This window comes from Rhineura floridana, chromosome 8, assembly GCF_030035675.1.
Source record: "Rhineura floridana isolate rRhiFlo1 chromosome 8, rRhiFlo1.hap2, whole genome shotgun sequence".
Classification (NCBI taxonomy): Eukaryota; Metazoa; Chordata; class Lepidosauria; order Squamata; family Rhineuridae; genus Rhineura; species Rhineura floridana.
The window spans coordinates 5,798,750-5,812,693 of record NC_084487.1 but is presented as its reverse complement, the minus strand read 5'-3'; the positions used below and the strand labels follow the sequence as shown (position 1 = coordinate 5,812,693).

At 45.2% G+C, this 13,944-nt stretch overlaps 1 protein-coding gene across 1 annotated transcript in view; it reads left to right on the top strand.

Moving 5' to 3' along the window:
* The window catches only part of LOC133390880 (collagen alpha-1(VII) chain-like), an 86,400-nt gene that overhangs the window by 43,347 nt on the left and 29,109 nt on the right, over positions 1 to 13,944 (top strand). The window contains exons 26-34 of the mRNA XM_061640333.1: positions 1,067 to 1,126; positions 1,252 to 1,287; positions 5,653 to 5,697; positions 5,917 to 5,952; positions 6,897 to 6,941; positions 8,690 to 8,725; positions 9,894 to 9,929; positions 11,600 to 11,632; positions 13,674 to 13,745. Coding sequence (XP_061496317.1) covers positions 1,067 to 1,126; positions 1,252 to 1,287; positions 5,653 to 5,697; positions 5,917 to 5,952; positions 6,897 to 6,941; positions 8,690 to 8,725; positions 9,894 to 9,929; positions 11,600 to 11,632; positions 13,674 to 13,745 — 399 coding nt within the window. The remainder of the gene's footprint in view (positions 1 to 1,066; positions 1,127 to 1,251; positions 1,288 to 5,652; positions 5,698 to 5,916; positions 5,953 to 6,896; positions 6,942 to 8,689; positions 8,726 to 9,893; positions 9,930 to 11,599; positions 11,633 to 13,673; positions 13,746 to 13,944) is intronic.

Here is a 13,944-nt window from a genome sequence, read left to right as displayed (position 1 = left end):
TGCATTTTTGCAAACATTCTTGGGTTGGAGAACCTCACTGCTACATTTGGATAAATGCAAATTTTGAAGGATGGCTGTCTTTCGGTTCTCACACTGTTTTGAAAAGTGTGAATTGGATAGATGTGTCTTTAAATGTGAACTGAATTGAAATCCTCCCCCATCCCTAGTTTGGACTAAAGTGCTCAGGGGCCACAGAATGCTGACTGACTGACTGACTGACTAACTGGTTTTGTGTGTATGTGTGTGTATGTGTGGACATAAAAGTGGGTGGGATGTGAGATAGAGTGGAGTACTGTGAAAGAGGATGAGGCTCGCTAGCTGACGGACTGGACAGTGGACAGAAGCACTCTGTACTACAATGTCTTGTTGCAGATCCCAGTTGTAATGTGCAATTTTATACTGTGCATTTTTTAATATTTTATTTGATTTAAATGGTTGACTGATTGATGTTTATCTTTGCTACATGTGTTTAAATATTTGTAAGTTACTGTGGATATAGAATAGATCAAATGAATGAATGAATAAGCAAGGTTCCTTGGTTCAATTATAGGGCAGATAGTTCAAGATGACTTCTTTAAGCGCTGTGGATGTTCTTGTGAAAGATTCACAGTGTGTCCAAGATAATTTCTTGTCCTTTCTTGGAAAACTGTCTAGAACCTGGGTAGAGCCTGAAAATGACAAGTCATCATTTGCATTTTTTTAAAAAAAGAAATCCTCATGAAAATTAATCAGCATTTTAGAGCAAATTTCTCCCATACATAATTTTGTATGCAATTTTGCCTAATATACCTGTTTGCAAGCAACGTCCCCTAATATAATGTATGTTATTTCCATGAACATATACATTTCTGTGCACACTTTCCCCCAATGTACATATTTTTGTACACCTTTGTTGTTTGAGGACTGTATTGCAAAATTCAGTGAAGTATGAATTTCCAATGATGGGTGAGTTTCAATTTGCACCTTGTTTCAGGAAGTGCCTTTACAGGTGAATGCCATTGAATTTCTCCCCCCCCACACACACACTTTCTGGTGCCCTGATTATGCTTCTCTGCTTACTTTTCAGGGCGAGGTAGGAGTTGGGCTCCCAGGGGCCCCTGGTTTAAAGGGAGCAGAAGGAGACAAGGTGGGTTTCCTCTTTGTAAGAAGTTTCTCATTCCTCAGTCAAAGATGTACAGGTGATGTTTCAGGTTGCAAAACAAAGTGGTCCAAGGCAGACAGGCTGAACTTCCGTCTCTGTTTCCTTTGCAGGGGGCAACGGGGCTCTCTGGATCCCAAGGGCAGAAGGTGGGTTTTGAATGATGCTTGTCAAACCTGAGTGGAAGTGGCTGAGATTGTGAAGCTGGCTAGGGCCTGCTCAGCTTGCCACAGCTGCACATGCCAGCCCCTTCCTTGTCCGCAACTGCCAGGTGGGGGGCAACTGGGCTGCTTGGGACTCTGCAGCTTGCCCACGGCTGCACAGGTGGCAGGGCACGTCACCCCTGAGCCACTCACTGTGGGGGTGATCTTTAGCTGGCCATTGACACCCAGGAAAAGAGTTTATTGCTTACAGCTCGTAGGCCACCGCAGGTACATGTAAACATCATATAAACAACAGAAACAACCCAATACAAACACCAGAAGTCCTGCTAAAAACACATAAAAGGTTAAAAGTTAAAAATAAGACAGAAGTCTATACCAATGGAACCAACAGTATATTTACAGAATTAAGAGGGTAAAGATGCTGGCGGCGGGGACTGTCTTTGGGTTTTAACTCTAATTTTTGCTGCCGCAAGGGCGAACTTAGCGACTTGGTGTGATATAAAAGGGTCATTGCCCACAAGCAGGGTGCAAACCTGTTCAAGGGGAGGCCTATCCTTAATGAGATTACTAATAGAGGATAAGAACTTAGCCCGAGGATCTTTGTAAAGGGGGCAACACAGCAAGTAATGAAAAATATCCTCCACATCACCTGAGTTGCATGGGCAGCAGCGAAGGTGAAATGGGATACGTCTATATCTCCCATCCAGAAGCGCGGAGGGCATTGATTGGAAGCGAAGGGCAGTGAATGCGGTTCTCAACCATGGCGCTTCTAGGAAGGAGAGATAGGACTCCAGTTTGAAGGATGTTTTGTATATTGAATACCAATGCGAAAAAGAAGAGTGTGAGGCAGAGACCAGGTCCCATCTTGATGCATAAAAAAGAATTCTGTCCCTCAGCTGAGCCTTTGCTCTGGGGGATATGTATGAGGGGGCAGTTTCAACGCTTATCCCATAAAAAGCTAAAATTAATTTGGTCCTTGCTAGCCAATTTTCTTGCCCAGGGTTCTGGAGTTGCTCAAGATAACATTTTTTTGGCAGCCTTGAGTCATCCATGGCCACCAATTTTAGCCAGAAAGAAGCAAGGGCTACATGAGCCAATGCTTCTAAAGAGTGTAAGCCAGTTTCCAGCCTCAAAAGGGTGGATGGCGTCCCTTTTGGAAGGGCCAGGATCCTTCGAATAAAGGCGTTTTGTAGCTTCTCTAGGGATGGGATCCTCACGTAGCCCCAAATCTCGGCACCATAAAGGAGAGTTGGAATAAGTTTCTTTTGGAACACCTCAACTGCAGGGGGGACAGCCTTTCCACCTTTAAAATAGAAAAAACGGCACAGCGATTGGATGGAATAGGACGTTTTTAAATTAATTGCTGTGATGTGTGGATTCCAGGATAGAGAAGAAGTAAAAGTGAGGCCCAAATATCTAAACTGGCGTAGCTGGAGAATGGGCTTATCATTTAGTTTCCACACATGCTGTTTGGACTTTTTCCCAAAAACTACCACCACAGTCTTGGAATGATTAATTTTGAGGTGTTCATTATGACAATAGCAACCCAGAGAGGATAACAATCGCCTCATGCCCACCTGTGTGATGGAAATCAGTGCTAGGTCGTCAGCATAAAGTAATACTGACAACTTTGTGTTTAAAATTCGAGGGGGGAAGAATTCCGGCCCCGCTAAAACATTAACAATGCTGTTGACATAAAGGTTGAAAAGGAGTGGCACCAGCAAGCAACCTTGTCGGACACCTCTCCCTGTGAGCACTGCCTCTGTTAGGGCACCACTTGGGCCAACCCTAACCCTAAGGGACGTATTAAAATGGAGTAGTTGTAGGAGGCAGAGGAGGCGGCGGTCGATGTTTGTCTCCGTGAGTTTTTGCCAGAGTCTCGACTGGTCAATCAGATCAAATGTGGAAGAGAAGTCGACGAAGGTCACAAACAGCTCTCTTCTCTTTTGAAGGGCATATTTCTGGATCAAATGCGCAAGAGTAAAGCAATGGTCTAAAGTAGACTTGCCCTTTGTAAAGCCCGCCTGTTCCTCTGCAATGCTCTTGTTCTCAAGGGCCCAGAGTTGTAACTTCCCTAGCAGGTATTTAGAGTATAGTTTTGCAGCCACATCAATGAGGCTGATAGGCCTGTAATTTTTGGGGTCGGATTTGGAGCCCTTTTTGTGAATTGGGATCACAATGCTGTCAGTCCAACCCTTAGGGATAGAGCCATGCTGGTTTATGAGAGAAAATAGCTTAGCGAAAATGGGTGCCCACCAGTCAAGGGTGGCTTTGAAAAGTTCAGCAGGAATCATATCCTGACCTGGGGCTTTCTTGGAAGGGAGAGAGTTAATTAGTACAAGCACTTCTTCCGGACTCACTGGGGCCCACTCCTTGCATGTCTGGAGGGCCACAGTGACTAAGCTAAGGTGGGTATCTATCAAAGGGTCCCCAGCAAAGATATCTGTGAAATGTGCATACCATTGAGAGGGGGTAATTGGATTGTCGATAGGAGAATAGCCCCCTTTGAGCCCTCTCGATATTATGGCCCAAAAGCTAGCCGAATTATGTTCGGCTAGCGCTAGGGTCAGGTCCGACCATTGTTGGCGTACAAACATTGCCTTTTTTTTCCGAAGTAGGTTTTTATAAGCCCTGCGCCAAAAAATGTAAGAGTCAAGATTTTCAGAGGAGTTTACTCTTCTCAGGGCTCTTATGGCTCCAGCAAGGGTTTTCTTTAGTTGTGTGCACTGGCCATCAAGCCATCCACATTTCCTCTTAGTTGGAGGGTGAGAGGTGGATAGCCGGGGCCTTAATGACCCCATAAAGGTCAAGGGGGTCAGTGGAACTTAAAAAATGTTCTCGCCAAGCAAGTAAGGCCGGGGAGTGGAGAAAAGTGATCAAATTCTCTTGAAGTCCCCGTCCCAGCCAGGCTGTCCTCCCCACTGTGCTATTCCAGCTGTAATCTAGGCTAGATTACTGCAATGTTTTATACTCTGAGCTGCCTTCGAAGATGGTACATAAAGTATAAGTAGTGCAGAATTTGGTGGCCAGATCATTGCCTGAATATATAACACCAATTTTGGCCCAGCTGCACTGGCTGCCAGTTCATTTCCGGGCCCAGTTCAAAGGACTGGTTTTGACTCCCCATGCCTTGAATGCTGGAACATAGGAAACAGTGGCGGCTGGTGGGTCCATGCCAGTGGGGCAGTGGAATCCGCTCTGGGTTTTAGTCTGAACTTTCAAGGAGCTGACCAGGGTGCTTCAGAAGCCCCAGCTGCCACTGATATCAAGTTGCCGTATACTGGAGTCAGACTATTGGTCTATCTAGCTCAGTATTGTCTCCACTGGCTGGGAGTGGCTCTCCCAGGCTCCAGGCAGGAGTCCTTCTGAGCCGTACCTGCTGAGGATTGAACCTGGGACCTTCTGTGTGCAAAGCAGATGTTCTACCACTGAGCTACAGACCCCAGTACCTCATGGACTGCCTTCCCCTATGCAAGCCTACCCAGACCCTGCAATAACCATCTTAGACCCTTCTCCACATGTTCCTTCCAGGAGAAATTTGAAAACAGGCCTTTTCAGTAGCAGCCCCCCACTTACAGAATGTTCTCTCCAAAGTGGTGCTGACTTGGACATGTTTTTTGGCAGCAGGTGAAGATGTTCTTATTCTCCCAGCTGTGGTCCTTGGGGCTATTTTAACTAGGATTTTTGGTGATCATCTTCTGTTGCATGTGTGTGTGTGTTTTTCTATTTATAAGTGATAATCCCTTTCATTTGCCACTTTTCATCTTCTCTATGCCAGCTATTTTTAATTTATTTTAAGTAACTGAAACCAAAAAAAGTCTGTTTTACATCATCATATCATGCCTGAAAGATAGTCTTACCCCTTATATACCCAGTGGATCACTGCGCTCTGCAAGTGAGGGCCTCCAGCAGATACCATCTCATTGGGAGGTCCATTCTGCACAATATAGGAATCAGGCCTCTAGCTTTGTGACACCTACTCTTTGGAATTCCCTCGCCTTAAATATTAGACAGGTGTCTTCTCTGTTGTCTTTTCAGCACCAACTGAAGACCTTATTTCAATGAGCCTGTTACGCAGAGGCCTTATCCCAGTCCGCATCTGTGTTGGAACTGTTTTTAAGAAGTTTTTAATTTTTTAAAAAAAGGTGTTTTATTTGTAAGATGTTTTGTTTTGATGATAGATGTTTTAGTTTTTTGTTCTTTGCTGCCTTGAGCTCCTTCTGGGATGAAGGGTGGGATATAAATTTAATAAATAATAATAATGATAATACTGAGTTCAGTTATTTGCAGTGAGATGCTCTTCAGGTGACTGGCTTGCTGGGAATAATGGCTTCATTTTTCTCTCTTTAGGGTGAACAAGGAATGCTGGGCACGGAAGGACCACCTGGCCTGAGGGTAGGGAAGGGGGGAGACTCTCATTCTTGGGGCAGGGGTAGGAGAGGCAAGGATGGGGGCCCTGACAGAGGCAGAGATGAAAGTTCACCATCTCTCTTCTGGAGGAGGAAAGAAGCCCACACATCCTTTTCCTGCATAGCGTGAGGGGAGATATTTGCAAGTTTAACCCAGTTCTGCAAATGGGGTTTGCTTTGTGTTGTCTTCTGTTTTTCAATCTAGGGTAAAAAAGGCCAAGATGGTGTCAAAGGGGAAAAGGTGAGGTGTTTACATCTTCCCATTATCATTTTTCCAAGGAGCTTTTCCTTGTACCCTCACAACAGCCCTGTGAAGTAGGCTAAGCCTAGAGGTAACGACTAGCCCAAGATCAGCCACTGTGAATCTGAGTGGGGATTTGAAACCAGCCCTCCACAGTGCTTGACCCCACTATAGCCACTCTGTCTCTGACTCTCCTGACATTGACCGAAATAAATAACATTGCGTTGTGGGAGGTGCGGTTGGTTTTGTTCTAGCATGGCAACACAAACCCAGATTTAATTACAGCAAAAAGCTTTTGGGCACCTTGAAGAAACACTTGGAAAACTTACTGTGGCATAAACTTTCACAGTCCACAGTCTACTTCATCAGATGTTTGATTAAGTAGACTGTGATCCGCGAAAGCTGGTGCCATAATAAATTTGCTAGTTTTGAGTTGCCATAAGACTATTTATTGTCGCATTTGGCTAGAACAGACTGCAATATTAACCATGTCTACTCAGAAAGTAAATCCCATTGAATTCCATGGGGCTTACTCCGAGGTTAGTGGAGCTAAGATTGCAGCCACAGCAACACATACAGATTTGAATGCCTTGGATTTGACTCCATTAGTGCTAGCTAGCATGGCCAGTGATTAGGGATCATGGCAGCTATAGTCCAGCAACATCTGGAGAGCCATAGGTCCCCCTACCCCTCTCTATATTAAATGAATGTAGCCCAGCTTTTGGGTCCCCAGATGTTGTTGGACTCCAACTCCTATCAGCCCCAGCCAGCATGGCCAGTGGTCAGGGGTGATGGGAATTGTAGTCCAGCAACATCTTGGGACCCAAATGTTGGAAAAGGCAGATGTAGACTATACGACACCAATATGTCCTAGACCTAGATGCCATGGATGCTTATGCATTTGTGTAGTGCATAATGAGAATCTGTAGTTCTGTCCTTTGCAGGGAGAGCGTGGTGAAGCAGGGCTGAAGGGTCTTCATGGGATTGCGGTAAGCTCTGGGCTTCTGCTGGGAGGAAGGGTGGGATATAAATCAAATAATAAATAAATAAAATCATGAAGTTTGGTTGAGCTGCTGTGTCAATTGCCTGACACCTGATGTGAATCCTCCCCAACCCATTTTTAATTGAATTTGACTGTCACGATTATCAGGAGAATCCAGGTAATGTCCACTATGATCTAAATTAAAGAACCAACTATTTCAGGACAAGGATGTGTCCTCAGTTCGTAGGGTACATGTCGAAAGCTCAGTGCACCCTGTATTTAGGATTGCTAATCATCCATCCATTATTTTGCTAGTCTGATTAGAAAAAAAACACATTTTTGTAGATAACAACAACATATTAGGAGAGACAGGCACTTGAATGTTGTCGAACTTTCACATACTGATGCAGAAATGGGGAACAGCGAACAAGAATGGGAAAATGAGAAATAGTGTGAAATCAAAGTCGACATGTTTGTCCATCCCCTGTCTACTCTGAGCATGACTTACTAAGATACACCCCCTTAGGATGGTGGGTAAAACAATTGAGAAATGAGTGTCAACAGAGGCATATCAATTCTGAAATGTTTCTATATCCCAGTGTGAGGGTCAGCCTAGCCGCCCCTTTGCAAACATTTGTCAGGAACTGCTGGATCTGTGTATAGCTGCCCTGTGTGGTGAGCTACTGAACTGCAAGTGGCAGCTTCTCAGTGAAGTACAGATGTGCACGGTCCCTTCATGATAGTCACAGCCATGCCCCTTCCCATCCTTTTTTTAAGCATGAAAGGGGAGTGAGCTACTGAGAAGAGTCTTCTCAGTGGCTGACTCACCTCACCTTACTCTGTTTAGCTCCAATCAGCAGGAAAGGATAAGGAAGCATGTTAGAAGACTCTTCCCAGTGGGTAATACACTCCCTTTTCATGCTGATTGGCTCATAGGATGCTGGTGACATAGGGACCCTGCTGGGACCCTGTTCCCCAAAAAGTAAGGGGTCTAAGACTCCGAACAACTACACTCCCGGTGATGTACCTTCAGGGAGACTCTAGGCATAAAGCAAATCTGATGCTTTATTGGGGGACAGGGAACCTTAAGCCCAGGGGTCACATGTGGCTCTCCAGGCCTCTCTCTCTGGCCCTCAGGACTCCCCCAAGCCACACCCACTCTCCCCAGGCTACAACCCTCTCTGGTTCTTCTTTGCACCCCAAGAGTTTTTACCTGGCTTGGATTTGTCAATTGATTTTTTCTCATTTCGATGGATGATAGAGAGGGATGTAGAAACTAGCCTAGTGTATAAAAGTAAAGATTTTGTTCATTGCTCTGCCCCTTTGTGCCTCTTGTCCAGCTCATCACTGATTTGTGGCTCGCAGGAGGTTTTCCAGAAGGGAATGTGGCCCTCAGGCTAAAATAAAAGCTCCCCACCCCGCTTTATTCAATTATTTTTTAGGGCAAATTGCTTATCTCCTTCAGAATTCATAACCAAGTCAACAAATATATTGCAACTAAATATACTGTATATATTTCATGCAGTTTTATTGCGGGTCCACACCATACGATTAAATACATCCAGTGCATGTTTAAAGCCTGTGACTTCTCCAAAGAATTGTGGGAAGTGTAGTTTTTTAAGGGTGCTGAGAATTTGTAGCTCTGTAAGGGGGAAACCACAGTTTCCATGATTCTCTGGGGAAGCTGCTTTCTTAAAATATGCATTGGATGTGCTCTAAATGTATCTGCCTATCTTTTAAACTTCTTCTTTTTAGGGTCTTCCAGGCCCCGTTGGACCCAAAGGAGACCAAGTAAGTGAAAACAGCATGGAAGGGTTTTGGATCCCAGTGGTGAGGGCAAATGACAGCAAGCCATTGAGCTGCTAGACCTAAGGCCCAATACTCACTTGGAGTGGTCAAGCTGGACCTAGGCTGGACCATTTCAGGCTGCAGGCAGAGGGGAAGTGGCAGGGTTCATTCTAATGGGCAGCTAGACACATTTTGTGCAGTGTCAAAAATAATGTGCACTGTGAAATAGGTTTTTATGCAGTTGAGGATCTAGGATTTAATAAGGAGCTAGGTCGCTTCTAAAAAAGGAATAGATGAGAAATGACAGGAAGTAGAAAATTAAGATGAATAGTGGTTCCTTTCAGATCTTCATAACCTTTTAGTAATAGTCAGTCAGTAGTGTAGTGGCAAATTCAGAAGTGCAGGGTCTCTTTATGTAGTCACAGCCATGCCCCCTTCCCCCTGCCTTTTTTGCTGAGTTGAGAATGAGGTCCTTGTTAATGCCTTCTCCCACATTAACAGACGCCCCTAGGAGCCAATTCCTACCTTTCCCCCCCTTGTCCTTTTTCCTTCTCCAGCATCTTCCACTCATAAATTTTCCCAGGGCTTCTCTTTCAAAATTCCCACATCTTGCCTTTCATGCCACTACTCTGAGCATCTGATCTAGGGTTGCCAGATGTCCGGTTTTTGCCCAGAGACTTCAGATTTTTGGGGTCCTCTCCAGGTAAGTCACCTTAATCTCTGGACTCTCAGCTTTCATTTTTTAAAAAATTAAGTTTCTAGGTGGTCTGGTTCTTGAGATATACACCAAAACATCAGCGCCACCCCACAACCTCAGTTAAATGAGCTCATAGCTGGCTGCTCTAACCCCGCCCTTTCAGGTTTGTAGCCAATAAGTGTTGACCTCCAGGCTGTACCAAGACAACATTGCAAGGCCTGAAAACTGTTGTTTCATAAATTGAGTAAGTAGCTTTCAGTCTTTTTCTCTCTTGTGTGCAGGAGTCAAACTAGTTTAAATCTTCCTGGGCTGTTGTCCATGGCTGCCCCCCTCCTGGCTCACCTGGGTTTCCATCTGAGTGAGCCAAAAGAGGAACGTTGGGGAGGCAGCTGAAAGCACAGCTCCTGTGTCTACCTGGCATACCCCTTTCTTTTCTTTTTTTGCTAACTCTAACCCTTTCCCCTTCCTCAACAGGGCATCCAAGGATTTCCTGGTGCTCCTGCTATGGGGGTAAGTGTAAGGGTTTTTTTGTAGTGATGGGGAAGGTTTTGCAAGCTCAAATTGTACGGTTCAGAAATAAGCTGAGCACGTTCCCAAACAGATATAGTTTGTCCTAGTCTGACTGCTGAAGTTGCCTGTTGCCTTGATCCCACCCAGCCATCCTGATCCCCCAGATCTCTTTCACCCTTTGGGAGGCAGGGCTGTAGCCTTTCAGTGGCGCTTACCTGTGTTATCAGTTTGATTTATCAATGGAAATGCCTTATCGTGAGTGAGACCATGGATCCATCTAGCTCAATACTATCTAAGAACATAAGAACAGCCCTGCTGGGTCAGACAAGTGACCCATCTAGTCCAGCATCTTGTTCTCATAGGGGCCAACCAGATGCTCCTGTGGGAAGCCCACAAGCAGGGCCTGAGCATAAGAGCGCACTCCCCTCCTGCTGTTTCCAGCAACTGGTACTCAGAGAAGCACGCTGCCTGCAGTCATGGAAGCAGAGCATATCCATTGTGGCTAATAGCCGTTGATAGCCTCCAGGAATTTGTCTAATCCTCTTTTAAAGACATCCAAGTTGGTGGCCATCACTGCCTCCTGTGGGAGTGAATTCCATAGTTTAACTCGATTCAAGGAGCTCGATTCAAGGTGCTGGTTTTAACCTATAAAGCCTTACACAGCTTAGGATCACAATACCTGATGGAACGCCTCTCCCGACATGAACCCACCTGTACACTATGCTCAGCATCCAAGGCCCTCCTCCAGTTGCCTACTCCGAGGGAAGCTGGGAGTCTGGCAACAAGGGAGAGGGCCTTCTCAGTGGTGGCCCCCAAATTATGGAATGATCTCCCTGACGAGGTAAGCCTGGCGCCAACACTGTTATCTTTTCGGCACCAGGTCAAGACTTTTCTCTTCTCCCAGGCATTTTAGTATGTGTTTTTAAATTGCTTTTAATTTTTTTTACATTGTGGTTTTTAAATTGTTTTTTGTGTTTTAAAATTTGTATATTTGTTTTTATTGTTTTTAATTGCTGTAAACCGCCCAGAGAGCTTCGGCTATGGGCGGTATATAAATGTAATAAATAAATAAGCTATGCGCTGTGTGAAGAAGAACTTCCTTTTGTCTCTCCTGGATCTTCCAACATTCAACTTTGTTGAATGTCCCCTAGTCCTAGTGTCATGTGAGAGGGAGAAAAATATTTCTCTGTCCGCTTCCTCCATGCCATGCGTAATTTTATACATTTCTATCAGAGCTTGGAAAAGTCACTTTTTTTGAACTACAACTCCCACCAGCCCAATCCAGTGGCCATGCTGGCTGGGGCTGATGGGAGTTGTAGTTCAAAAACATAACTTTTCCAAGCTCTGACTTCTACCATGTCAACTATCATATCTATACCAACTGGTAGTAGCTCTCCAGGATTTCAGACAGGGGGTCTCTCCTAGCCCTACCTTCTGCATGCAAGACAGATGTTCTGCCACTGAGCTACGGCCCTTCCCCATACATACCACTGAGATAAATAGTATCAGATTTTCCACTGTTGGGTGGTGGTGGTGATAGCGGTGGTTATCATATTTCCGGCCTTCTGAAATAATGAGCAGTGGTCACTGGGATGCAGAATAACATGCGACCGAAATCCCTGCTCCCAAGCAGACGTGGCAAGACTCACGCGTGGTCTCTTACTCCATAGGTGGTGGGACCTTCCGGAAAGAAAGGCAGTAGGGTAAGTGGTGCCAGGGTATATGCGGGAGGTTGTGGGGAGGGAGAGGTAGTAGAAAGGGCAGGACAAGAGATGTAGGTCCTGGCACCAGCAGAGGGGGAAAGAAGGCAATTTCTTCAGGAAAGGTTTGGATATATTTGAATTAAAATTGCAGAAAATCCATGGACCTCAGAGCATTTGTGGATGTTACCTTTTATGCCATAAAAAGAGCCCTGTTGGGTCAGAACTCCTTGTCCTGTCCTCCTGATAAAAATGTCCACCTTCCATCTGATATTTTTCCATAGGCTTGTTACAGGAAATACAGAAAGTTGATAACACCCATTCACAAAGATGAATTACAACCAAACGGGTGGCTTTCAATACTTAAAAAAAATATTATTTCATTTATATCCCATCTTTCCTCCAAAAAGTTCAAGGTTCTCCCCCTCCCCATTTTATCCTCACAACAGCCCTGTGAGGTAGGTTAGGCTAAGAAACAGTGATTGGCCCTAGGACACCCAGTGAATTTCATGATCGAGAGGGTTTGACCGCTGGTCTCCCAGGTCCTAGTCTGAAACTCCTACATCACTCTGGCTCTCAAGGACACAAACTTGATTCAAGAGAGAAAATTGTCCTGTATATGACTTACATGTCTATAGAAGGAACACCTGCGTGCTTCGGAAGTGAACTTGGAGGTCATCCCATCCAAACACCTGCTTGATGCAGGAATCTTGTAACTGCATCATCCCTGATAGATGGCTGTCCAGCCCTGATTTAAATACCTCCAGTGCAAGAAAGCCTACCACTTCCTGCTGTGGTCTGTTCCACCAGTGGTGGCTCCCTGTCAGTGGGGCATCTGCTTTAGGTTGGACAGCTCCCTGAAAGTTTGTACTAAAACCTGGAGTGGATTCCACTGCGCCGCTGGCAGGCAGCCACCAGCCGCCACTGTGTTTCACCACTGAACAGCCTTTAGGAGAAAGCCTTTCCTAAAGTTTAGCCAAAATCTGCTTCCTTTCCATTTCCACCCCTTGGTTCTAGTCCTGCCCTTTGGAGCAAGAGGGAACAAGCCTACTCTATCTTTTACATGATAGCCCTGCAGGTATTTGAAGACCACTATCATGTACGCCATATCCTTGTCTTCTCCAGTGTTTTTTTTGGGGGGGGGAGCAGAGTTCCCAATTACATGGAGGCTTTGAGCTCATGGTATGCTGAATGCTCCTAAGAAGGGCCAGCAAGCATGATCCCACTCCCTCCCCCATTCACATGCTCAATGTACACACATGTAACTTGTGTATACAGTTACTGTCTTCTTCTGTTGTGTCTAACTGTTGATGTGCATGGAGTGTGTGCCCTCCAGAACACTGTCGTCGTGTGAATAAGCAAGTGCCCAGTTCCGGTGTTACCTGGCAGTGAGTGAACCAGAGAACAGAGACAAGTGCAGACTTCTGAAAGTTTTAAGAGTCCTTTACTTGAGTTAGACACAAGCCTCAGACACACACAATCCAGCTCCACGTTCCTCTCCATAGACTTTCCCCCCACAATCTGCTGGTTTCTCTTTCCAGCCTTTATCAGGATGGTTGCCCTTGCCAACGCCAGGTGTTGGCCTTGGGTGCCTGGCAAGCCTCTGTAAGCAGCTTAACCCTTGCTCTGCTTAGCACTGCCATAGTCTTGTGGAAAAACTCCAGACTGTACTGCTCAATGGTCAACAAACACATCCAGCACCCTGTGCTATTTATTGCACAATTGCCAGGGAAGCTCTGCATCAATGGGCCAGCTGTCTTTTAGGAGAGATCATCCGCCAATAGTAATCATCTACCATTAGTGATCATCCGCCATTATTTATTTCATTTATTTATTTAATTTAATTTATATACCGCCCTAAGCCCAAAGGCTCTCTGGGCGGTGTACAAAAAGAGTGACCATCCGCCATTAGTGACCATCTGCCATTAGTGACCATCTGCCATTAGTGATCATCTGCCATTACTACCCAATAAGCTTTCTAGGGCTCATAAGGACACAGTGTGAAAACAACTCTCCTAAACATTTTTTTTGTCCCTTTGTACAGGGGGATTTGGGGCCAATCGGCCCTCCAGGTCCAAAAGGAGACCCCGGGAACCAAGGAGAAACGGGGGAGAAGGTAAATGTATATATTTATGTAAACTATTTTTATTTTTGTTAGTTGGTTGCATTTGTCACTTGCCTCACAACGCAAGTTCTCTTTCAGGGCAAAGTCCTCTCAAGGAAGCTTATGAAAGAGACTTAAAGCCGTAGAACTATTTTAAAAATGCAAATAAAAACAATTCAAATTGCAAAAATTGAAAATGGCAGTGGTTTAA